This window comes from Sciurus vulgaris (assembly GCF_902686455.1).
Source record: "Sciurus vulgaris genome assembly, chromosome: 3".
NCBI lineage: Eukaryota > Metazoa > Chordata > Mammalia > Rodentia > Sciuridae > Sciurus > Sciurus vulgaris.
The window spans coordinates 123467098-123494076 of NC_136463.1; the positions used below are offsets into that span (position 1 = coordinate 123467098).

A 26979-nucleotide genomic window follows, 5' to 3' on the forward strand; every position below is an offset into this window, starting at 1 on the left:
CTGGCAGTATTGAGCTTTACCTCCTATGTAATTATAATCCCATTATCAACATTGAAATTTACACTTGAATGAAACCACAGTGCAACCTTGTGTTTTAAAAAGGAACTAGGCAAAAAACAATCAAATCACAATTTAATTTTGGAGACATATATATCTATATTTTATCCACTGATAGCTAGCATATATATATATAATATACATTATATAGAGAGATGTATATATGTGTGTGTGTATATATACATGTATACATATATATGTATCATATGTATATTTATCCCTTTTGATGACCAGAGGTTCAATACAGGGAAAGTTCTGGACAAAATAGTACTTTCAAACGTTGCATATTAAGGGGGTGGGATAGAAGAAATCAGCACTTCAGATGTGAGTTCAAGTGTGGATGGTTAGTCTGGATAAGGTGCTGCAAACACAAGATTCCACGAACTGAACACCTGAATGGAACCAGTGGATGAACGGAGCTCTACCAGGCAGGGTTATTAAGTGAGTAAAACTACTGCTGCTGTAAACTTTGCTTTGTCCTTTTGCCTCTGGACCACCCAGGTGCTTGGGGTTCTCTTCACCTTTCAGTTACAACACCTGCTTACAGGAGGGATCTGGCATTTCTTGTACCTTTTTTTCCTGTGGATTTCAGAACATGTGAATTTCTCTGAGTCTTATATGGAAGTCTTGCTCTGACTCGTGAATTGTTCAGGGGGAAGAAGTATATTTGGCACATTGGGGGCACCCTAAATGTTTATCTGAGTATATTTAATCTTGTTTTTTTGTTCTTTTGCAGAATACCCCCCCCTACTTAATTTAAAGGGTGAAAGTAGTGTCTAGACTCCATCTGGACAAGTCCTTTATATGCTCACTTGAGGTAATAAAAAAAAAAATGTATTTTTTGAAAAAAGAACACAGAGCCTGGGGAATATGAGAAATATAGCATTGAACTAGCATACAAGGAAACTGAAAAATTTGTTAAAAATCAGTGGAGTTTTGTCTGCCTGTGTGACTAAAATGGGGGAGGCCTGGCAGGCGTGAGCTCCATCTCTTCCCCTCAACACCTGCTGCCTCAACACTTTCCATTGCAGCCCTGAGGACCATGCCAGGTCTGCTGTGACCTGCTCTGAAACAGTCCAGCTCTGGGAGGAGAGGAGGAATCCTCTCCTGTCCTCAAGAGTTTCAGTACCAGACACCATTTCAGTATGCTCTCGCTACCATACCTTATAAAACAAATTAGGAAGCATGAATAATTCCCAAACCTTGTTTCATTAAATTGTTTTGATCTCCATGCTCACCAGTCTTAAAAAAATAATAATAATAAAAATAAAATAATCAGTTATACTGATTATTACAAAATCTTAAATAGTGAGAGTATTCTAAAATTACAGGAGCACATTTTGTTGTATCTTACATGATTGAATTCACTTAATTTTTATTGTTCTAAACACTTGGTATCAAGAGAAAACCTGTACTTAAAAAATATGGGGCTTTGGTGTGAGTGCATCTACTTTTATATATCTATATGGATGATACTGTTGTATAGTAACTCTTTTTCAAACATGTTGGATTTTGGAAACTGAACCTTGACATTTTGTTGAATCAGGGCAAAGCATACTTCAGAGTAAATCACATTTATTTTTAATATCAATATCTAATTATTTTGTTTATATATTTAAAAAGGGAAAACATTTTGTTCTTTTTTTATTTCACGAATGAGTTAAAGTTTAATGGTTTTAGTTCTTCAGTATTTGTAAATTGCATTTGTGCATATATGTGTGGATATCAAATATATGTTTAACAGTAAAAAAAAAAAAAAAAAAAAAAAAAAAAGAATCATTAGAGACCCGATTTGTACTCTGCTACAAAGGAATACTATGTAGTCAAAGGCATGTGAATAGGAAGAAAACCACCTCAATCAAGAATAATAATCCTAATTTAAAAATTAAATTATTAACAAAATACATTGGGCAGTTTACACAATGCTTCCTTGTCACATTATTTCAGCAGTAGTATTTTGTCTAGGGATTGTAGTCACAGTGAAGGCAATGGTACCGGTCATTTTTATTTTTTACTTTTTAGATTCTTTCTACAAGCAGCTACCTTTAGTTTATTGAGAATACTGCTGGGTTTTTTGGAAACATGTGACCTACAGCTTCTTGGCTTCCCTCATCCATTGAGAAGAGACTTAGTCATCCATCAGCGTCACAATGGGTGTGACTCACAGAGTGAGAAGAGAACTGAAGGACTCCTCACACACATGAAGGTGCTCTGAGTTCAACGACGGAAGCCCAAGCTACCAGGAGGATCAGCTTGGTCAGGGTGCACTTCCTTCCCTGTGCACAGCAGGAAGACTGCATTCGCCTGAGCAAGTCACCAGCAGCTTCTGCCTCCTGATTCAACCGCAATAAGGTAACTGGTGATGAGTTTTGTTGTTTATTCCTACATCTATCAAGTCTTTGATTTTCCTTTGAATGAATCAAGTTGTCTTTCAGGCTGTGGTCACTGTTGCTATTTTCCTTTAATACAGCACGTTAGAAGGCAGTGAGAGGAGTCAAGTCCATCTCACAGAAATGGTCTCAGTGGGGCATAGGATCCCACCTTCAACTCCAGGTCTCTCCTCAAATGTCCTTTAGCACCCTCAACTCACAATTAAATTTATATCTTGTTATTCTCTGTGTACCTGTTTTAGACCTACAGTGAACCTTAGGATTAATTAGAAACTGGAGAGGGAAGTACTTCCAAAAGCATATGAGTCTTAGCTGAGTTTCTTACTGAAGCAATGGATTTGCTGCCAACTGCAGGTCTCACCTGTTGACCCACTTGCTTTACCAATATTATTATCAAATGTCAGTTTACTTTCTCTCTCTCTCTCTCTCTCTCTCGCTCTCTCTCTCTCTCTCTCTCTCTCTCCCTCTCCGCCCCCCTTTCTCTCTCCTGAATGAGCAAAATAATTTGAAATAAGCAAGGAAATTTCTGACAGTGCACATTTGATCCCTGAATCCTGGGATGACATCATGACATCAAAAGACCCACTCAGATACTTTCTCTCTATTTATGATCCAGTGGTGTGGCTTTCTCTTTCAGTGACTTGATTTTTTTGGCAGTGGGGACAAAGTTTAAGTAGAACACAGTCATTTAGAGTTGTACAAATAACTCTGAAATGTCCTACTACACCATTAGCCTAAGGATAGGGACTGTTTTATCTTGATATCCCTTGCCATATCTATTAGATGTTCTAAAAATATTCTTGGCTTGATGCTGCATGAGATGAAAGTTAAATGTTGCATCATATATATTGAGATTTGAAAAGGATACCCAATTTTAAAAACAAATCTTGATGTTTAAATGCAAGAAAAAAAAAAAAAAAACTTAGCTCATACATTTCAAATGGGGAAAATCAGAACTGGTTTTGAAATCCTTATAACAAATATTACTTTCTTAAGGGACAGTATTTAAAGACTCTACCCTTTTCTTCTATTCAAAGGTAATTATAGCTGAAAGAAATATCCTGAATGGTTGAAAACCCTCCTGCATCTCTACATACATTCTCTCCATATTCTAAACTTTGAAACTTTCTCTGACAAGTTATAGTAATATACAATATATAATCCCTTCCAGTTAGCAATTATTAAATTCATTGGCCATAAATAAAATACCTATGGTTTTAACAATAATTCTTAACCTGCCTATACTGTTAGCAAGCATATCAGCAAAACAAAACTAGCAAGTACTAGGGATAATTAATTAATTAATAATTTAGGGATTACAGCAAATTATAATTGAGAAATTTTGAGGAAAGAAAAAGAAAATCAGAGACATTTCTATCCTTAGAACTGAAAATGCAAAATAGAAACCCAGCAGGTCTTCCCGACCTAGGAGCAGGCTGGAGAAAAAACAGCTGTGTTCTCAGGAGGTCTGGTGAGTGAATATGCAGAGAAGTACACAAGCTCGCATCTCCCATCACTGTCCCACTACCCAAAGCACAGACTGAGTAGGAGGACTGCCTGCCCCATCCTGGAAATCAGGACTCAGAAGAACATGACCACCTAGAGAGAGGAGAGGTTTCATCCCACTGCGAGAGGGAACTTCCTTCGAGTGTGAGGAAGATCATCGCTGCTGTATCATCAGCATCAGTTCAAATCACTATTACTTTAATCAGCCCCTCAAAAGCATGTTTGCTGGAGGGGCACAGTGGCATATGCCCATAATCCCAGTGGCTGGGGAAACTGAGGAAGATTTCAAGTTCAAGACCAGCCTCAGCAAATTAGGGAGACACTTAGCCAGACTCTGTCAAAAAAAAAAAAAAAAAAGAATGAAAAGGGCTGGGGATATGGCTCAGTGGTTAAGTACCCCTGGTACAGCACCCCCCTCTGCACACCCCCCTCTGCCAAAACAAACAAACAAAAACAAACACATTTGCTGCTTAATGCAAGCTACATTTCATATAGGGTCCCTTGACTCTTTTTTTTTAGGTTTTCAGACTACTGGGTACCCAAATTGAATATTCTTTTTCACAAAACATAGTTCTTTAATTATCTTTAATTATATAATTTTATATATCTAGTTTGGGTCATTAGGCTCCAATATAAATTTTTCTAAAAGAAAAATGCAGTAGAAGTCTCTGAAAGATCCCTTGTGTTAAAGAGAAACAGGAGTTTTTATTTCAGTAAAAAGGCAAAAGGAGATCTGTGTAAGTTAAGACTTATGATATTTAAATATAAAAGAAATATACCTGTTCTTCAGCAGTCAGTATGAAGAAAGTCTGTGTAAGAGAATTCCCAGACAGAAACTTTTCAGAAATCACTTCCTAAATACTCTCTATTTGATTTATTTTGGTAAACAACTCAGATGTTAATTCAAGTTAGGCCACAATTGCAACAAGTTCAAAGTAAATAAAGATTGGACAAACTCCTCAAATATGACTAATTAGTGTTAGTATTACTTGCTAAAAGAAAATCCTTTGTGGAGTTATATGGAAATAAAATCAAGTGGTCTGGGAAGAACTACCTAGAAAGGACTCCACATTTCTCATAAAAGGTGTATCTCACAACATTACTGAAACATTAATGTCCACTTTTTTAATCATATCATTTAATTGTAAATAAGAAGTAAAATCAAAGAATTTTAAGTTTTTTGCTAGGAAATTAAAATTTTAAAGAAGCAGAAGTAAGCAAGGACAGTAATCAAAAGCAATATTTTCCCATAGCTGCTGAAAGGCAGTTCCTATTTAAGCACTCTGCATGGAAATGAAAGAGAAAACTAGTTCTCCTTTCTTGCTTCCTTCTGCATCATTGTGGCACACTAGATAATTTTTGATGAAATGTTTTTATTCCTCCCATGGAGTGATAAGCTTTGCAGTTCTTCTTTCTCCTAAAGGTTTAGGAGTTTAGAGATTGAAGTTTTAGTTCCAGGCACTTTAATGGGTGACCTTATTATGTAAGATATCTGCCCTATTCTGGAAATATCTTGATGATTAAATGAGATAAAAATTACACGAATGGGTCTCGAAACTTTTTAAACTCATCAACATTGGAAGTGTGGATATTTTATTATTATAATTACCATTACCCTTTTTTTTTTTTATTGTAAACAAATGGGATACATGTTGTTTCTCTGTTTGTACATGGTGTAAAGGCATACCATTTGTGTAATCATAAATTTACATAGAGCAATGTTGTTTGATTCATTCTGTTATTTTTTCCCTTCCCCCCACCCCTCCCACCCCACCATTACCCTTTTGCCTCGATAATTCAGAGATCTCAAAGATTAATCCAGTCATCATGAGAACCTTGGAGGCAGAGTGGAGACATCCTTCTTCCTCCCTCCCTTCCTTTTTTCCTGCAGCAAAATTTAATAGACATGAGCCTAAAGCCAAGGATCTCACAGGTACTGGAGAGTCCAGGAAGGATATGCACTGCTTCAGGTCCCAGAGTTGAGTGGGAATACAGATGTCACGGGGAGAACCAGACTATCAGTCCCAGAGTCACCACAGTGACTTACCTTGAGCCAATTAGCCTATATTTCTGATTATGTGTCCTTATCTACAAAATGGAGATGTTTTTGTCATGAGGTTTAAGTAAGATGAATATTTATAGACCCTAGCAGAGGGTGTAGAACATACTAAACACTCAATAAACCATGGTAGTTACTATCAATCTTACCCCCCTTGACAAATCAGGGATCCCACAGACCAGGAATTTCCCAGGAGCTTATTCATATTTTACATTCTGTAGGGTCAACTGACCATCCAGCTAAAGGGCATCCCAGGGGAGCCTGGAATGACCCAAACTCAAAATAGTCAGAATCCAGGCCTCACAAATGCGGGTAATAGTTTCTTAATTCACAGGTCATGGTATACATAATTTGTTCTCTGCCTCCTTTCCTCTTCCTGAGAAAAAGAGATTTGTAAAAAATCATGGAAATTAATATTTCCAGCAACAGAATATGATTATTTTTTGTAAGTAATAAAACTTTACTGTGAAAGTTACAAAATAATAAAACTCTCATAAAATAATAAACTCTCATCCATGAGACAATACCAAGGAACCAGTGACTGAGTTTCCAGGAAAGTAATTTTGAGAAGTTCTGAACCCCCAAGGCAAGGAAGTTCCAGACCAGTGGTTCTCAATGGGGGTGTGATTTGTGCCCCAAGGAACATTTAGCAATGTCTGCAGATATTTTTCAGTCATGAGGGAGACATGCTACTGGCATCTTATGGATAGAGGCCAGAGATGGTGCTAAATGTGCTACAGTACACAGGACACACCCCACCCCAGACTCCCACCACTAATCATGTGACCCAAAATATCAAGAGTCCCGAAGTTGGGTTGGTCATATCAGGAAATGAGGGACATACGGAAAACGTCCCTCAGAAAGTGGAAGTGATTGATCCTGCCCGACAATCACCAGGCTCTTTCTGTGTAGCTGGCATCATCACGTTAGTTCCCAGGTACTCTCCAAGGTAAATGCTATGTCCCCATTTCACAGAGAGAAAAATGGAGGCTCAGAGAAGATGAACAATTCGTTGAAGCGTTCTCTGATGATAGGAAAACGGACCAAACCTCTACCTACCTCATTCTGGTGTGCAGGCTCCTAAACACAGCTCTACTGGTTTGATCCAAGAGACTTGTACTTTTACTCAACAGTTTGTTGTGAGATAAATTGGAAGACGTAGCAGATAAGCAAGTAACTGAGGTCAGTACCCTGAATCTGAATGGTTGCAACCAAGGAAACATGTGGAGATGACCAGAGTTTACAGAGTGCGGCTGAGGCAGCCCTGTTACTTACTGTTATTCATTTACTTCTCAGTGGTCAATGAACCAATTGGCCATCTGTCAGCTCCTCTGTACAGGTCATTGTTCTGAACAGGGACCACTGCTTAGAGGTGATATTTTGACTAAAAGAACTAGGAGAGATCAAAAATGTGTTTGATTTATTGTTGACTTAGTCCAATGACCTAGAGAAATGTGAAATTTAGAGATGAGGAACTAGCATTTGGGGACAATAACATTTGGAGTAAGGACAGACTTTGCAAAATTGAGATCAGGGTTAACAGTCCCTAGGATTCAGGGTACAGGTTAGAACATTACCCTCTGTAATAACACTCAATCCAGAGTACACCTACTGAGGACAACTCATTTTATTGTGAGTTCATCCTTTTTTAAAATTTGTTTTATTTTTAGTTGTTGATGGACCTTTATTCTATTCATCTATATATGTGTGGTGCTAAGAATCAAACCCAGTGCCTCATGCATGCTAGGCAAGCCCTTTACCACTGAGTCACAACCCCAGCTCGGGAGTCCATCCTTAACAATCAAAAAGCCCCTCTGTGCTTCTCATCAAGGGAAATGGATTTGTTTAGGGAATGAAGAGGTTGGAAAGATGACGAGGGGACCCAGGTGTGGTGGCGCACACCTGTCATCCCAGCACTTGGGAGGCTGAGGCAGGAGGATCGCAAGTTCAAAGTCAGCCTCAGCAATTCAGCAAGACCCTAAGCAATTAGTGACACTTTGTCTCAAAACAAAATATAAAAAGGGATGGGGACGTAGTTCAGTGTTAAGTGCTCCTAGGTTCAATCCCTGGTACAAAAGAAAAAAAAAAAGAAGTGGAGAGGGAATTCACCTGCTTCGGTTTAAGTTTTTCTTTTTCTCCAGTGCTTGTAGAGGTCAGCTTACCAAAGAGAAAAAAACAGCAGCTTGGTATGGAGAGTTACTAAATTCCCAAATTTTGACATTCTTATCTCATTTTGTGTATGAAACCAAAGCAGTCCAATGAAGCAGTCTCAAAAAAAATATGTATTTTTCCTTTGTCAAATTTTAACATTTTATTTTGAAATACAGTTGTTCATCGGTAGGTATTTGTGAGGGAATGGCTCCAGGGACCCTCCCCCACATACACGGATACCAAAACCTGTAGAATTTCTAGTCTTTTGTCTAAAATAGCATCGTATTTGCATATAACCTATACACCTCCTACTGTATACCTTGAATCCACTAGTGTACACTTTGAATAACCTCTAGATTACTTATAATACCTAGTACAATATAACTGCTTACATATAGTTATATATATATATATATAAGTAACAACCAAAAAAAAGTCTGTTTGTTCAGTTCAGTACAGACACAATATTTAAAAAATATTTTCAATCTTCAGTTGGTTGAGTCTCTGTATGTAGAACCCACTAGTATGGAGAACCAGCAGTAATTTCAAACTTATGGAGAAGTTGAAAGAATAGTACAGCTGAGATTTCCCAAATATTAACATTCTACCATATTGTCATTCTTTCTTTACACATGTGTGGTTTTGATATGTTTATTTATATATAGAATAATTATTTGAAAGTAAATTGAAGACACAATGCTTACTATTTTTGAAATCTTTATACTTTTTAAGAGGCAGGACATTTTTAATATAATATTAGTATAATTATCAAAATTGAAAAATTAGTATTAACATAATTATATTTATCAAGTTTATAGATCTTGTTCAAATTTCACGAATAACATGACCTTACAATATTAGGACCTAATATTGACTCAATAATGTTCCTTCTGGAAAAAGAAACAATTGTTTTCTAGTCCATGGTCATGTGTTACATTTGGTTGTCTTACCTGTAATCTCCTTTAAAATGAAAGTCCTTGGTCTTTCTTTCCTCACATCAGGAGCTTGATGTTGTGAAGAGCACAGGTTCATGTTTTGGGGAACTGGAAGATGATTCCCCATGCACCATTAGCTTTGAGTGTATCCTTCCTACTGTGCTGTATCAGGAGGCACAGTCAATTTGCCCCATAACTAATAATATTCATCTTTCTCACTTGGTTAACGTGGCATCTCTCAGATTTTTTTTCCACTGTGAAATCACTATCATTCTCTTTTTAATTAGTAAGTATCTTTGGGGGAAATTCTTCAAGATTCTATAATTGTTGTCTCTCGTCCAAATTTCACTCAGTAATTTTAGCATCTGTTGATCATTCTTGCCTTAAACCATTGTTACTATGTCAGTGCCAAGTGTTGATTTTCTAATTACATCATTCATTTGACATTTATTAGTTGGCATAGTAAATCTAAAGAAGAGCTTTTTCTTTTCCCCATCTATTTGTTTGTTGTTGTATATCATAATGAACTCATGTTTTCATATCACATTCAGTGAGTTATGATCTGTTATTATCAGTATTTGTTTTGATGCTCACATTGTCTCATGCTTGCCCAGGGGAGTCTCTTCCAAATGGCTCCAATGTACTTTGGGTACATGCAACATTCTTGGAGCACTTTTTCACTTTCTGGCATGAGATATTCTGGGTTCATTTTGTACTGTTCTAGCCCAACCCTGATATTAGCTTCTCCAACAATTATGAATATAATGCTTAAAACTCAGAGCCCCTGAGCCCTTGATTTGTTTGTTGCTAATAAAGTTCCATTGCTTATAGTTCATCAGGTAGGTCTTGAAAGATACTTATCTATTTCAGCGTCTTCCTACCCATATTAAAAGTCATGAGTTCTTACTGACTCTTCCAACTCTAATCCATTTCCTTGAGGTTCTTTCCAGCCTCTCCCTTTCCACATTGGCAACTCCTCTTTCTTACAGTATGAAACCTGGTCTCCATTATCCATGATATATTTACTCACTTTCTCAATTGAGCAATTTGAAATTTCAGGATTGTCTGTTTTCAAGTAATGGTAAAGGCATGGACTTTGTGTGATGTCATTTGTTCTTGTTAAATTGTAAAAATAAATACACACACAATGGAGTATGTTCTAGGAAATTTGGATTTACATGATTGTCATTATCACAGCTACCTTACTTTTTATATTTTTTTAGATACACATGACAGTTAAATGTATTTTGACATATTATACATACAAGGAGTATAACTTATTCTAATTAGGATCCCATTCTTGTGGTTTTACATGAAGTGGGGTTACACTATTCATGTATCATACATGAACATAGGAGAGTTATGCCTGATTCATTCTGTCTTTCCTAGTCCCATCCTCCCTCCCTTCCTTCATTCCCCTTTGTCTAATCAAATGAACTTCTATTCTTCCCCATATCCCCTTATTGTGAATTAGCATCCACATGTCAGAGAGAATATTAAGCATTTGATTCTTTGGGAACTGGTTTATTTTACTTAACATAATAGTCTCCAGCTCCATTCATTTACAAGGAAATGTCATAATTTAATTCTTACTTATGGCTGAGCAATATTCCATTGTGTATATATACTACATTTTCTTTATCCAGTCATGTACTAAAGGGCACCTAGTTTCATTCCATAGCTTAGCTATTGTGAATTGAGCTGCTATAAACATTAGTGTGACTGTATCTCTGTAATATGCTGATTTTAAGACCTTTGGTATGAACCAAGGAGTGGGATAACTGGGTCAAATGGTGGTGCCATTCCAATTCTTCTGAGGAATCTTCATACTACTTTCCAGAGTAGTTTACCAACTTGCAGTCCCATCAGCAATGTATGAGTGTACCTTTCCCCTACATCCTCACTAACACTTATCATTATTTGTATTCTTGATAATTACCATTCTGACTCTAGTGAGATGGAATCTCAGTATAGTTTTAATTTGCATTTCTCTTACTGCTAGAGATGTTGAACATTTTCTCATCTATCTGTTGACATTTATATTTCTCCTTCTGTGAAGTACCTGTTCAATTCTCTTCCCAATTTATTGATTGGGTTATTTGGGTGTGTGTTTTTTTGTTTTTTGTTTTTTATTTTTTTTAGTTCTTTATATATCCTGGAGATTAATGCTTTATCCAAGGTGCAGGTGGCAAAGATTTTCTCCCATTCTGTAGGCTCTCTGTTCTCGTTCTTGATTGTTTCCTTTGCTGTGAAGAAGCTTTTTAGTTTGATATCATCCCATTTGTGTGATTCTTGATTTTACTTCTTGTGCTTTAGGAATCTTTTTTAGGAAGTCTGTTCCTAAGCCAACATGATGGAGAGTTGGACCTACATTTTCTTCTAGTAGGTGTGGGGTCGCTGCTCTAATGCCTAGATCCTTGATCCACTTTGAGTTGAGCTTTGTGCAGGGTGAGAGAGAGGGGTTCAGTTTCATTCTGCTACATGTGGATTTTCAGTTTTCCCAGCACCATTTGTTGAAGAGGCTATCTTTTCTTCAGTATATGTTTATGGCATCTTTTTCTAGTGTGAGATAACTACATTTACATGAGTTTATCTCACCACAGCTCCTTTTTAAATGTAACTTTTAATGCATAAAACTACAAAGGTGTCTACTATACTGAAATATATCCAAAATATTTAAATGTTTTTTTCTTTAATTAACACATGAGATAACAGAATATGGTAGCAGGAATGATATTCACCATAATTTTGAAGTGGCAATGAGCTTGAGCCATATTTTGAGATAACTCTAACAATAGCAATGTGACATAAAGATATCTGTGATTTCTATTGTAACAAAGTCACTGGTATTACAAATACTGCTGAGGCTTTGTTATAATTCAAAGATGTGCTGAATTTCAGTTACAGTTTGGAGAAAGTAAAATGGAATCTTTGCCATCCAAGGAGGCAGACCTCTGTGTTGTATCCATGACCCTCTCAAGTGTCTGTGAAATCTGTTTGCCTGAGAAGCTTTCACAGATGCCCAAGTCATTCATCCACCTTAATGCAAGCCCTTAGGGCTCATAATCCACTTTCATACCCAGGAATAGAACCTGCCTTCTTTACAGATATACCTCAAGAATCAATTGTTTTCCCCAAACCTAACATTTTAATGTGTCCCTCTGGCTTAATATTTATCAATGGGCAATTCTTTCAACTTTCTTTTTTTTTTTTTTTTTTTTTTAGCTATAGATCTTTTAGGGCAGAAACTGAAAACAGAATTCAAACTTTCCTTAAGAAGTAAAAAAATATATATTACATGGAGTTACTTTTATCTGAAATACTCTTCCTTGTACAATGATAGACATGAAGTGTTGTGTGTGATGAAAATTCTGTCTACATGTTTGATGATTATAGTCCCCATTAGGAAAAGAAAGTTTTTATAAGTATAGTAAATACATATATAGAAAATAAACTGGAGTTAAATACACCAGAATATTAAGAGTCAAATGTGATAATTATTACTACCTTCTTTTATTTTTCTGTATTTTTTTTCACCATGAATATAAGTTGTTTTTATGCTCAGAGAAAATATTTTACAGGGTTCAAAGGAAAACCCAGAAAATATTTTAAGAAAACAATGTCCAACATTTATAAAACTGCTTGGCCCCACAGCTCCTTTTTGAACACAGTGTCCATGAACAGCCATGATTCTAGAAGCATCTACAAGATCTGATCTTCAACTCAAGCCTATTGATTGTCCTCTATGAGGCACTCAAGGCCCTCTAGATTCTAAGGGAGGTTCTAAATCAGGGACAAAGGTACTGTGCGGAGATAGCAGGAAATTTTCTTGGTCATGGGGGAAGAAATAATGTCTTTCCCTGTTTCCTTTGGCTTCTCTTCCTCCCCAGGCTGAGGAGCCAACGTAGGTGTGCCTGTGTGGAAAGACATGGGTGACCTTCTTCCCTAAGGCTGTCCCATGGCTGTGCAATGGGAGGGCTGGGTCTCCATGCTACACTCAGACCTGAGGCAGCAAGGGAAGCCTTCCCTCTGACTGTTGGCCACTTCCTCCCCTGACTCTTCCCCAGCCACCAGTGTCCACGGTAAGAGTAGCATAAGCTGAGGGGACATACCACCACAGGCATCTGAGGAAAGGGAAAGGCATCTCCTCTTGTTTGATGGTAGGCCTTCATCTGTCCCCAGTCCGACAAAATTAATTCTCAAATGATTTTATGCCACTTATGGTCAAAGCCTTAGTTTTACAATCTCTGTTTGCTTCACTTTGTCCTCTGTAAATGTGAGGTTTTTTCTCAGAGCAGGCTGGCATCCATAGAGGATAGAATCTGAGGATTTGGAATAATGGGTTGGAATACTGTACATTGGCCAACATTTCTCTTTCATTCTCTTCCTATTCATCTCCCTCTTCTTGCTGCAATTACTGGAGTGTGCCGCTTTGGGCTGTAACACTTTCAGAGCTGTGTTGAAGGTTAACATTAACCTATTTAAAATAAGAAGATGGAAACCAAGTTGAGAGTGTTTTCTTAGTGACAATAGTAAAATGCTCTCGTTTTCCTGACAGTCTAAAAATTGGGAGTCTACTAGAACAAATAAGACTGATCGACACTTTCTAATAGATTTAAGCTTGTTTTGCTTGAATTTCACAAAGTGACAAGCAATAAGATTTTACAGTAAGAATCTATCTTTCCAATGGATGAATTCACAAGTGAAATTAGTGTCACCACCCCACACATCTCCAGTTTGCCACATCCACCCAGTGTCCTGTGTCAGCTTTGCCATAGTGTCTCCCTTTCTCTCATTTAATTTCTCTGAATTCTCCTTAGATAGAATTTTGCACTACCTTAAAGTAGCAGTTTATCCTTTAAATGGCCAACAAACAACCAAATAAGAATAAATAAGAGGTTATTATTTTTAACTTTCTATTTACCTATTCAAATACACTAAAGTATCTCCAGTTCATCAAGCCTGGGTTATAGTACTTTGGTGCTTCTAACTTGGATTTTCTTTCTAATTTTGAATACTCAGGATACCATCGTCTTTTGTTGTATAAGAAAGGAGTGTCTCATCACATACAAGGAAAAAAATGCTTTTTGGGGTGTTAGCCCTCCTAATCCTCTGTGCTTTTCTATGGAATTATAAAGGACAACTAAAGATTGCAGACATCACCGATAAGTACATTTTCATCACTGGGTGTGACTCCGGCTTTGGAAACTTGGCAGCCAGAACTTTTGATAAAAAAGGATTTCATGTAATTGCTGCCTGTCTGACTGAATCAGGGTCGACAGCTTTAAAGGCAGAAACCTCAGAGAGACTTCACACAGTGCTTCTGGATGTAACTGACCCCAAGAATGTCAAGAGGATTGCCCAGTGGGTGAAGAACCAAGTTGGGGAAAAAGGTGAGAGACATGGGACTGGAGAGGATGGGGAGATAGGGAAGTAACTAAAGGAAAATAAAATGTGTTCAGATTTAAATGGACTTTCAATAAAAATGTCTCCTAAATACCAGCTGTGCACTTCTCTAACCTCAGGAAAGCATCTGAGTAGTTCCAAGTTGCAGAATGTCTGCAGACATGAAAGACACCAACCAAATTATGCTCAGTCTTTTGTCCCAGTGGGCAAATTTAGAACAGAGATGAAGATACTAACTTTCCCTGGTCTTCTGCCATGAAGTGTTACTCCCGCCACATACACAGCAAAGTGACTGGAGTTAAATCAATAGGAGAATATGGGAGCAGACCCAAATCACCATCTCCATAGCTAGGACCCACTTTTCACTACAGAATGGCTCTGGAGTTCACACATTTTTTAGTGGGTGAGGTAGGAAAGAACCTGAACACCTGAGTTAACACAGGTAGTCCTGGTGGAATACTGAGCCCTTGGACCCTCATTCTGCCATAGATTCTGCTAAGGTAGCTGCATTCTGAACCAGAAACTTTTAATCAACTTTGTACAGCATTTGAAATATTCTCATGGAAGAAGATATTGGGGTCTACAAAGGAAAAACAAATGTAGGTATTTTTCCCAATAGTAATCTTATCATATACCCGAGACTCTAAAGCACAAACATAATGATTTGATAAGGCTCCAAGTAATTTTTACTGCTTGAATTCCAAATACCTTCAGCAATATTAAATATTTCCATCATAAAACAAGCCAAGTGAATGATTAGGTTTTTTTTTTTTTCACTGAAAATAAACATGAAGTGGATTGATATCACCCTATCCATAGAGAATATTTTAAAAATATTCTCTGGCTTTGCCATTTAGCAAAGTAGAAAAAAATAGACCTATTTATTCTACATCTGAGATGGAAATGCAGAAAGTCTCACTCAGAAAGTATCAGTATTTGACATTTAGAACCAGAAATAGAATAACAGTGAGACTGAATCTCAGTAAAAGAACTTCAATTATTTGAATTTAGTCTCCCACTCACTCTATCACTTCCACAAACTGCAAAGCATTTCTTAGCAGTAATAGGTCTACGAGGAGGAAATGGCTCCAGTGAGTAAAGCAGAGGCTGAATTTCCATCCAAGATGCCATGTGATTGCCACCTTCTACCACATCTCCTTTCCTCCCTTTGGGCTCTAGGTCTCTGGGGTCTGATCAACAATGCCGGTGTTCTTGGGGTGCTGGCTCCCACCGACTGGCTGACAGTGGAGGACTACAGAGAACCTATTGAAGTGAACCTGTTTGGACTCATCGATGTGACTTTAAATATGCTTCCCTTGCTCAAAAAAGCTCGAGGGAGGATTGTCAACGTCTCCAGCATTGGAGGTCGGCTTGCATTTGGTGGAGGCGGGTATACTCCATCCAAATATGGAGTGGAAGGCTTCAATGACTGCTTAAGGTAAAGCAAACTAGTTGGCTTACTAGGAAATAATAGCTGCTAAAATTTATTCAATGCTCAGTATGTACCAGACACCCTACTTCCTACTTTAAACTATTTCCACTTTATAGACGATACCACTAAAACTAAGAACGATTAACTAACTTGCCCAAGGTCACCCAACTAATTAGTGGTAGAACTGAGGTTTGAACTCAAGTCTATCTCTGTTTTACTTTTTGCATTAATGCGTGATACTGATAGTGGTGGTAAATTTATACTCAGGAGGTCATTTTGTTAAATAGGGAATTAGACACAGCCTAAATCAGCATAGATCTCTCCATTGCTCTTATTGTTTGTTACAGACACAACAGTACTATCTTAAACCTTCTGTAGAAAAGTATCAGTTTTTAAATGGCTGCTCAATGCACTCTATCCAAGTTTTGCAGCAGCATTCAGTAGGAGAAACAGAGAGGGGTGCTTAATCCATCCTATGTGGAACCAGAACTTTTCATTATCAGTTCCAAGCCCTAAAGTCCAAGTGGTTCTTTCAGTTAAGGTGCTGGCAGAAAATGGAGGCATATTAAAATTGAGTCAAAGGAAATGTGTAGAAAAATCCCAGAGGATAATGTAGTACCTGCAGGCTGATGACAGCAGAGGCATTTCTATCCATAGGAATGAAGGGACAAGTAAGGGAAGTTTCCAGAACCTGGAGACTCAAAGGTTGGCAGCTTCCATTGAGGGATACTATTACCGGTGTCAATAGCACAGGAAGAATAACTAGGCTTACCTCTTCTCCTCTTGCTCTCTGATCTCCCATAGGCACTTCTAATCCACTGTGTCCACTAGGAGCCAGAGTATATGTAGCTAATACAGGTCCACCTCCCAGGAAATGGTGCTGGCAGGATGGAGAAAGCCACTGGAGAAGCAGTTGGAAGATATTTAACCAAATGATGCCAATAGACAAGAGAAAACATCTAAAATATCTAATCTAAAATTAGATATTATCTTTCCCTCAATTCATCAATTTGCTTATCCCATTAGTATCTGTTGAAGATGTATGTTAGAGTTTATGATGTATACCATAGGTCTCAGAGTAGCTTACTAATAAGAGGTTGGATTATTCCACAGAGATTACTAAAGATAGCAACCATCTGGTTGTTAAGTTTGAATCTCTCAGGAAATAAACACAATGTTGGAGCAATTCCTACAAGACATTCATGTGAATTTAAATCACCTGGGAATCTTCTTAGGATGCAGATTTTGACTGAATGCATCTGGGATGGGGCCTAAGATTGTGCTTTTCTAAGAAGCCCTCAGTAGTGCCATGACTCAGGGATTGCACTGGGAGTAGCAAAATCACAGAGAACCTGTTACTCTCCTTGGTTGACCTTTGGTTCCACTCTGCAAGTAGCAGTATCATGAAATTTAGTATACTTAGGTATTTACTTACTTTTGAAAAGGTATTTCAACTGAAATATTCATGAAATTTGCAATGCTACTATACCTTTGCCTGAAAATAATCAGTTAAGAGTGTTTATTTCTTTATGACTCCTAGAACTGGTATTTTTATTATGCCTGTAGGCCACAGCAGTTTCAGAATGTCTATACATAGTAAGGTTTGGGGCAGCAGCACAACTGAAAGAGGATTGGGGCTCTCTGGAGCCTTATTTGTCCTGCAAGCATTATTGATATCATACTGGTCTCACCTGGTAAGCTTAGTTGGGTGGCTTGACCCTGAATTGTGTGCTATTTTCCTGAGTGGGTGGAGAGATAAGCCTTCCAAAATACTGTTTTATAATTGCTACTTCATGATCCAATGGAGATCAGACAACAGGAGAATAAATACAACCAAACTGGAAAATAACCTTTTTTTACTTTAATGTAAGTAGTATACCTTTCTAGATCATTCAAGATCAAACTAATTTGCATTTTTAGTAAAATATACTTCAAACTATACAATAGTTATGTTGCTAGCAGTCAGGATCTAAAATGAATTAAGCACATTTTAAGTTCATGAAGAAAGCTTTTAAAAAATTTGTGGTGAGGATCTCTGTAAAATTCATTATATATCTCTGGTGGAAATACACATCAGCTTTAGGAAATGATTATTCATGCACTGGTTTGCAATACAATGTTTTACTCTAAAGGAAGGGGTGAACCAGGTAGGAGGTGGCATGCACCTGCAGTCCCAGCTACTCTTGAACCCACCAGCCTTGACAGCATAGCAAGATCCCATCTCTTGAAAACAAAATAAAAAGAATAAAGAAAGGAAGGAAGAAATAAACAGGAAGTGAGAGAGAGGGAAAAGAAAGGAAGAGAGGGAGGGAGGGAAGGAGGAGGTTTTATTCCTCTAAAACCTTGATGTCCAGTAAATGAACAGGCTTCTGGTTTTCTCTGGTGATGTGATGGAACTCCTCACTCAGCAGTAGAGGGCTGGGGACAGGCACAGCAGAGGTCATCGCTTGTCTCCTTCAGCATTTGTGTTGCAATCTACTTACATTCCTAAGGTGGAGGTAAACTTGTCCGTCCAGGCCAGTCATTAGTCTATTTTCCCAGAAGGTACTTTGAGTGCTCAGAGGGAACAATCTTAACCGAGAGCTCATCAAATTAGTAAGGAGAGTATGACTTCAGGAGAGGAGCCCTGGACGGATATGGGGTGAGGGGTCCCACCCAGATCCCTTTCCTCTTTTGCCATTAACCAGCCCTCACTTTACCATGAGTTTGTTTCTTTATTTGCAAAATGAGAGGGTAGACCCAAATACTTCTTCCCAGTGCACCCAATTCTGTTATTCCATGAAAAGATTCACGAAAAAATAATCACTCAGATGGAAAACATAAAATAAGGGCTAATGATGTAGCTCAAGTGATAAAGTGCTTGCCTAGTATGTGAGACGCCTTGGGTTTGATCCTCAGCACTATAGAGAGAGCAGGGGGAAGGGAGAATGGCAATTAAATTTTTAAAATAATGGTAAAATTAAAAAACCTCTTCAATTGTTCTTTTCGCAGACGGGATATGAAAGTTTTTGGAGTGCACGTCTCATGCATTGAACCAGGATTCTTCAAAACGGAATTGTCAGATCCAATAAAGGCAACTGAAAGAAAGCTTGCCATTTGGAAACATCTGTCTCCAGACATCAAAGAACAATATGGAGAAGGTTACATTGAAAAAAGTGAGTTTCCAGGTGACCCAGCGTCCTCTGGGATTCATTGTCCTAGGGAGCACAAAGGAGGCTCACACACAAGTGGAGACAAGGTTTCCACAGTAACACACCAATGGGGATCTTAAATATGGATCAGGATCTCTGTTCGTTCCTGTCCTCTCTTGCTTCTCTGAGTATTAATGAACATTAACTGAGCATATGCTAAATACCAGGTTCTATAAGTACCTAATGAATTATATCATTTATCCCTCAGGAAAGCTGCTGGAGTGGTAGGTAAGCAGAAACTTGGAAAGGTGGAGTATCTTCCCCAAGGCTAGGCAGTGCCTCCTGGTCAGACCAGGACCTGTGGTCTTCATCTCTGCACACAGCTCTCCTTCTGTTAAACACCAACCACTCTTCAACATTGTCCAAGGAAGGTTCAGACTCAGACCCTCAACTAGCTTAGGATCTAGCTGACAACAAAAAGTAATCAAGTGAGACCCTACGGCACACAAGAAAATTGGTCATTCTTAGATGTGACCCTGAGATCCAGAAGAGGTGAAAAATGGTGTGGTCTCTAATTGCACAGAGTTCAGACTAGGAAAAGAATGTTGCTGTTTAAGAATCTTTCTTGGGACAGATCAGGTTTGAGTAAGGCCTGAAAAACAGGAAGGAATTATTTGGGTGGAAATTTTATGGAGCAGGAACACATAAAGGAGGAAATGGAAGGAAAGGTAACAGAAATCAAAAGACTGAGTCAGGGATGAAGAATAATAATAAAGATTATGTAATGATGACTAACACAGCAAACATTTACTATGTACTCTGTAGCCATTCTAAGTGCTTTACATGGACTCTTTCATTTATAAGCCCCACACAAACTTGATGAAGTACATACTATCAGGGTTTTTTTTTTTTTTTTTTTTCATTTTATGGAAATAGAAGCATAGAGGAGTAATTTAGCTAAAATTGCACAGCTAGTAAGTGGAAGAGCTAGATTTGAACCCAGCCAGCCCCACTCTGCCATTTATTCTTGGACACTGTGCTATGATGTGAACAAGAAACTAAAGAATTGTCTCATTATTTCCTGTATCAGAATTCCCCTCCTACCTCAGACTTCCTGGCCCTGTTAAGGTTTGCTTGCTATTCCTGAGCTCCTGCTTTGAGTTCAACAGAGTCACATCTCCATGTGTTACTGTGTCCCTCCAAGCTATAATCTTATCAAGAGACAAGTCAGATTCACCTGGGGAAGTTTTGAACCTGACTGACCTAGCCACCACCCCTCCACAACACATGCGCACACACACACGCACACACACACACACACACACACACACACACACTATGTATATATTTATATAGTTTTGATATATATTATTTATATATATATTTTCATATAGTTATGGCTTATGATATTTATCATATATATAACATATATATATATATATAAAATAGAGAACCACTGGCTTCAAACCCCAGCACTGCACAATAAAGTAAAATAAAATTTAAAAATAAATAAATAATGGGGTATATGTATATATTCCATATATATTCCTTTATATATATATATATATATTTTTTTAAATGTCTATTTGACAAGCCTCCAATTGATATCTGTTTTGATTCAAGGACATTAAATGTTCTATTTCTCACATACTGACCCAAGTTTCTATGCAGGTTTGGTCTAAGACTAAACTAAATCCTTCAGGCTTAATACTTCAGAAAAAAAAAATCCCTCATTTAAAAGGCTTTTCATGTTTGATATTGACATTGATACTTTTAAAATGCCTGTGAGTATATCACCAAATTCCATTTCAAGATGTTCTTTTAATTGACACATTTTAATTGATACATATTTATGGGGCACAGTGTGATATTTCAGAACATGTATACAAAGTGAAATGATCCAATCAGGATAATTGGTATACTGATTATTTCCAATATCCATCATTTCTTTGTGTTGGAAGCATTTAAATCTTCTATACCAAGAAATATCAAAAAGCATTAAACCAGTTTTATGCTGGTCATTCTTAAGTTTTTCCAAGTCTAGACCTATACTCAGCCATGTCCACACTCCCCAAATAGACCATACATTTAAGGCTACCTTTCTTCATTTTCCTGGTTAGGGTGGTAGGAATCCCAAGTATCACTAATACTTATTGGGTTATTTGAACAATTTGTATCTAGCTGGCTCTAAAGTTAAAAGAAAAATCTAAATTAATAGATTTTCCCTTGAGAAGACAACTCAGGTATGTTTTAAGAGCATATAAGAATCATATGGTACTGGAATGTTTTGAAGACCCTCCACATTATTTTCTATAATGACTGTGCTAATTTACATTCCCACCAATAATGTGCAAGGATTTCCCTTTCTCCACACCTTTATCAATGTTTATTATCTCTTGACTTTTCATAAAAGCTATTCTAACAGGTATGATATGTCATTGTGGTTTGGATTTATATTTCTCTGATGACCAGTGATATTGGTCAAATTTTTTTCATATGCCCATTGGCCATTTGTATGTCTTCTTTTGAGAAATGTCTATTTAGATCTTTTTCCCATTATTTATTTATTTACTTTTAAATTTTATTTTATTCTATTTTGCAGTGCTAGGGATTGAACCCAGGGGTTCTCTACCACTGAGCTACATCCCCAGCCCTTTTTATTTTTTTATTTTGAGACAGAATCTTGCTAAGTTGCTGAGGCTGGCTTGGAACTTGCAATCTTTCTGCCCCAGCCTAATAAGTCCCTGAGATTACAGGCATGTGCCATTGTGCTTGGCTCCCTTTCCATTTTTTAAAACAGGTTATTTATTTTCTTGCTATGGAGTTGAGTTCCTTTTATATTTTAGATATAAATCCCTTATGAGATAGATGTATGGTTTGAAAATAATTTTCCCATTCCATAAGTTCTCTCTCCATTCTTTTTATTGTTTCCTTTGCTGAAAATTTTTCATTCAATGTAATCCCAGCTATATTTTTGCTTTTGTTATCTATGTTTTGGGGTCACGTCTAAAACAATCTTTTCCCAGACCAGAGATGAGAAACTTTTCTCCTGTTTTCTTCTAGTAGTTTTACAGTTTCAGATCTTATGTGTAAGTCTTTAATCCATTTTGAGTTGATTTTGTATGTGGCGTGATAGCAGAATCCAGTTTCATTTCTCTGCATTCACTCTTCACAACCAAGAGCCTGGGGCTCCAAACCACTAGCAAGCCCTCATCAAATACCTGTCTCTCTAAAGATGTCTTAGCCCATCACACAGTACTTCATTTGCTTGAGAAAAGGGATACTTTAGCTTCCTAGTAGGGACATTTTTGGAATGAATTGCTCTTTGTACATAGAATTATAGAGTGGGGGGCATGTGAGTGCACTCTCACATCACACATGTGCATGCACACACATGTCCAAGCACATGTGCATACCTACATTTCCTATAAACACAGCACTCCTTTAAAACAAATCAAGAATCAAACCCATGACTTCTTAGACTCAGGAGCCTCATGATGTACAGTAATTACCTTTCCCCATTGCTTTAGAGCAGTGGTCCTCAAAGTTTAGTCCCTGGACCAGCAACATTAGCACCCCTTGGAGATTTGTTTGAAATGCAAATACCTAAGTTCCACTTCATACCTACTGACTCAGAAACTCAAGAGTTGTTATTCAGAAATCTGTGTATTAGCAAAGCCTCCAGGCGATTCTGCTGGCCACCCAAGTTAGAGAGTCATGATTTAAAGAAGGCATTGGTGCATCCTTTTCTGAAGACTAGGTAGAAAAAAATCACAGTGGGCTTCAATTATAATGACAAATACAAAATAAACACCCTCACATACGTGCTCTCCTTTGCCCCCTAGCCTCCCACTCTGCTTTTCCTCTTCTGAAGAATAAGTGTGCTTTTGTCTCTTTTTATAGGTCTAGACAAATTGCAAAGCACTACAACCTGGGTGAACCTGGACCTCTCTCTGGTGGTCGAGTGCATGGAACATGCTCTGACAAGTCTCTTTCCAAAGACTCGCTATGCTGCTGGAAAAGATGCCAAGACTTTTTGGATACCTCTTTCTCACATGCCAGCAGTTTTGCAAGACTTTTTATTGTTGAAAGAGAAAGTACAACTGGCTAATCCCAAGGCCGTGTGATTCAGCTGATCAGCAATACCTGCCCTTGGGGTATGAGATTAGACGAATTCACAGACACATCTACTTTTCAATCTCATTCCTTACCTAATCCAACCTGAACTCATTTAAAAACCAGGCTTGTTTGTAGAAAAGTAGTCTTACCATTATCAGTAGTGTCCCAGGGTCCCTTCTTTGGCAAGAAGGACAGAGATGGCACATCACATAGGCAAAAATAATACCGAGGCTTTGCCTGCTGTGTAGGATCTAAGAGAAATTGGAAGACTTCCTCCAAAATGATGTACACCACTGCTTTCCCATGCTTATTGAGTAATCCTGAATGTCAAATACTATCTCCTGTCAAAATACTAAAACAACTAGAATGCTTTCATAAGTGGGTTAAAAGTGTTCTGTTATTTGCTGAAAAGAAGACTAAAGGATTGGAACTCAGCTCTTATCAGCTTGGATGGGAACCAGAAAGGAAGAGCAATGAAGCACTATGTGGCCTTGGTATCCTTGGTATAAGTAAAGGTCATCGGAAAAACAGTAGGTAGACCTGCAAGTAGAAAAGATGAAAAAGACTGGAAAGGAAATAAGACACTGTGATAAAGAATGCAAAGAGTGATGGGGAGACTGCAGAGTAACTCTTGTTCCAGAAGGAACCTTTGAGGATGGATGACCTATTGAAGGCCATTGTTGATCACTGATGCACACAACTTTCTGGTGGAAAAGTGGGGATTGCAAAGTAACCAATCACTCCAAAGAAGAAAAATATAGGTGATTCATGTTTATTCTGGTAATTATCAAAATAACAAGACCCAGAATATCTGGTACAACTTACTGAAGCCCAAGAAGACAGAACTAAAGTGAAAGGCTCTTCAGCCTACAGTTACAGTGAGATTATAGCATCTTGCTACATCCATGGTTCTAAATTGGGTTGACTATGGGTCAGCACCACACCCAGAAAAAATTGTTCCCTAAACAGATGTTTCCCAGATTTCATTCCCAGTACCACTTGTTGAATATTTACATGAAGAAGTCTGGAGTGGCAAAATTCAACATTTTCTTTGCAGAATAATATGATGATGTGAAAGGGCCAGAAAAATGTGCCAATGCACACACACCTGCCTAACTTGTTTTAAAGAAAATATTTAACATCTGCTTTCAGGAGACCATTTGAGGGTGATAGTGATTCTATTCATTTATTCAACTTTCTGGGAACATCTGCACCTGTGATCATTTCTTCTTTTTAAGTGTACAACAAATAACTACTGAAAAATACAATTGCCAGTGGTGTCAGTCCACCTGCACATGTATGTTAAAATTTTGAGGGAAGATGTGCCCATCCTTTTTGCATCAAAATTAAAAATCACAACAAGAATGAGGTAGAATTCCCAAATTTGGTTAAACTATCATTACCATCTACCTGTGAAGTCATCCCCTGCTTGGTTCTTGCCCCAGAGACAGTTCATCTGTAGATTTCTGATTTCTCCTGGTTTCAGTTAACCACCTCACAGTCTATCCATGGAGCTGATGTTCACCAATATTGTTTTCTACAGCCCCTTATCCTGAGTTTGAATTTCTAGCTCTTGGATTCATTTCAGTGCCTTAAAATTTGTCACATGCTGTTCCCTGATTTCCCAGACCTCCTCCCAGAGTTACCAAGAATTTAAGAATGTGAAGGAGCCTCCTCTACTGAACTTCCCACCATTCCAGTCACACTGTTGGACCAACCTACTTGTGTTATTTCCTTTGTTTTGCCTAGACTTGAGTTGTTTACTCATTTATTCTAAGAGTTACAATTTGCCAACTCCTTGTTTCATCCACCAAAAACTTTTCTCCTTAAAAGTGTCACCAAACATGATGTCACTCCAAAATAAAGCCAAGTATATTTACCCAAGCAACATTAAAAGGTCTCTAAACTAAATGAGAAGGTGGGGTATGGAGTGTAGAGTAGTTTCAACAAAGGCACAGACCTGTGAAGGCGGGAGGAAGAGAGGGAGGAAGCAGAGAAAGGACATGGGAAGGTCATGGCATCAGGTATCAGGTGTGGGTTGCTAGACTTCTCTCCATCTCACCTTCAGGTCTTCTTCTTTGTGCTCTTGGGGAAATAACTTTCCAATTTTTTCTGTAAAGGTTTGAGGAAACTGTAAATCTAATGTATTGTTCATAATTATATTGCTATGAAGAAATTTAATGTTACTTTAACTGCTGATAAAAGAAAGGAGCTACCAGTTCTGAGGCTATAAATCTTGATCCCAATAAGTTACAAATCTTAACTTTTGATAAAAATAGTTTAAGCATCCACTTAGCTTCTTTCAAAAGTGTAGTTTTTTTTTAAAGGAATAAATGAGAGTACAATTCAAGACAAAGGTATTGATGATAAAATAAGGGGATTTATTATTTTGACAGCTCCACTGATAGCTAATCATTTCTGTCTTTAAAAATTTCAATTTGGACATATGTATTTCCTCTCTCTTATTTTAATTAAAAATTAAAATCACACAAAAAAAAAAGATTTGAGGAAACATTTTATGGACCGGGCCTACTGACTTATGATAAGGAATAAGATAGATATGAGCTCTTCCTTCTTAATATAATAATAGAGCTTAATATAATTTGAAGACTGAGGCCAATATTCAGGATGCTTTAGAGGACCTTCTCCCAGGACCCATTGCCAAGATGAATTGTCATGTTTTCTGCCACACGCAGCTTGAAGAATCCTTCCTCACTTAGTTTGGAGGGAGACTACGCGAATGTTCCAAACCTTCCTTCTGATTTGATCTATGAATCCCACTCTGTCCACTATAGCTGAACCTAGACATCCACAATACAGTCAAGTCTAAAGTTTTTATCTCCCCCAGTCCACCTACCCTTTCCCCAGCCCAGCACCAACTACTCTACTGCTAATTTTATCTCTTGAAGAGATTTTCAAGTTTATCTACCTCTCTTCAACCCCATTGCAATCACCTGTTAGAGCTGTCACCATGCCATCTGTTGTTCCAACTATAGCATGCTTATCCTGGTCCAACTTTGATAATTGCTTCTCACTACAGTCATAATTATTCAAAATTAAAATCCAATTGTTCTATTCCTCCCCCCACCATGACTTTCTTAAACACTTCCATGTGTTCTCACTGTACCTGGGCTGACGACTAACATGCATGACATAAACCATGTTGCCCCAGTGAGCCTCATTAGCTCCCTTTTGGGCCACTATCATCCTCACTTTGACTCCTCAGGCCTTTGCCCATGTTCCTCCCTGAAAAATTGTATTTCCCTGGTTATCCAGTTTCCAGATCCTCCAGAGTTCCTCAGCCCACAGTTTCAAATATGACACCACATTTTCATCCCAACTAGGTTTCCATCTTGGACACCCTTCACTATGCCCTTATGCATTTATCAGTCTGTAAGTATGTATTTGTGTGGTTAGTCGATATTGGTCTCCGTATCAGATTGTAAGCTATGAAATCAGGAACCATGATGGTTTGCTTATCTTTTATTCTCTGACCTGCCCCATTGCTCACATGCAGACCAGTGTTCAACAAAGATTTGTTGAATGAATGCAGAAATCAGCCTATTTCTGACTAAGGGGCAATCTATCATTAAGGTCAAGCTTACCAACTGCATTAGTTGTGCTATCAATATGTCAGTCAATTAAAATCCTGTAATTTCCTTAAGCCTTTGAGTTTTTCCTCCCTAGCTCTGGCTCTGTGATCTGCCTCCCCTTAGAGACTTCTCAGGGTTGCCATAGTGATTTCCTTTAACCTGTTGGTTCACAAACACTATGACAGAGCCTTCCACCATGA

At 37.8% G+C, this 26979-nt stretch overlaps 1 protein-coding gene across 2 annotated transcripts; it reads left to right on the plus strand.

Moving 5' to 3' along the window:
* The first annotated feature begins 363 nt into the window (after positions 1 to 363).
* On the plus strand, positions 364 to 25686 carry DHRS9 (dehydrogenase/reductase 9). 2 transcript variants are annotated; one of them, XM_079131897.1, is made up of 5 exons: positions 364 to 2409; positions 14121 to 14491; positions 15684 to 15942; positions 18928 to 19091; positions 22971 to 25686. In XM_079131897.1, the coding sequence occupies exons 2-5, from the start codon at positions 14179 to 14181 to the stop codon at positions 23192 to 23194; spliced, it is 960 nt and encodes a 319-aa protein (XP_078988023.1). In that variant the 5' UTR covers positions 364 to 2409; positions 14121 to 14178; the 3' UTR covers positions 23195 to 25686. The 2 variants fall into 2 exon arrangements, with proteins under 2 accessions (XP_078988023.1, XP_078988024.1); XM_079131898.1 differs by lacking the exon at positions 364 to 2409 and adding an exon at positions 12708 to 13180.
* Positions 25687 to 26979: the final 1293 nt, after the last annotated feature.

Excerpts from the sequence above, each read along its gene's own strand:
- DHRS9 (XM_079131897.1), top strand. The coding sequence starts at position 14,179 with ATGCTTTTTGGGGTGTTAGCCCTCCTAATCCTCTGTGCTTTTCTATGG. Across the intron at positions 14,492-15,683 it reads GAACCAAGTTGGGGAAAAAG|GTCTCTGGGGTCTGATCAAC; the intron begins GTGAGAGACATG and ends TTTGGGCTCTAG. Across the intron at positions 15,943-18,927 it reads GGCTTCAATGACTGCTTAAG|ACGGGATATGAAAGTTTTTG; the intron begins GTAAAGCAAACT and ends TTCTTTTCGCAG.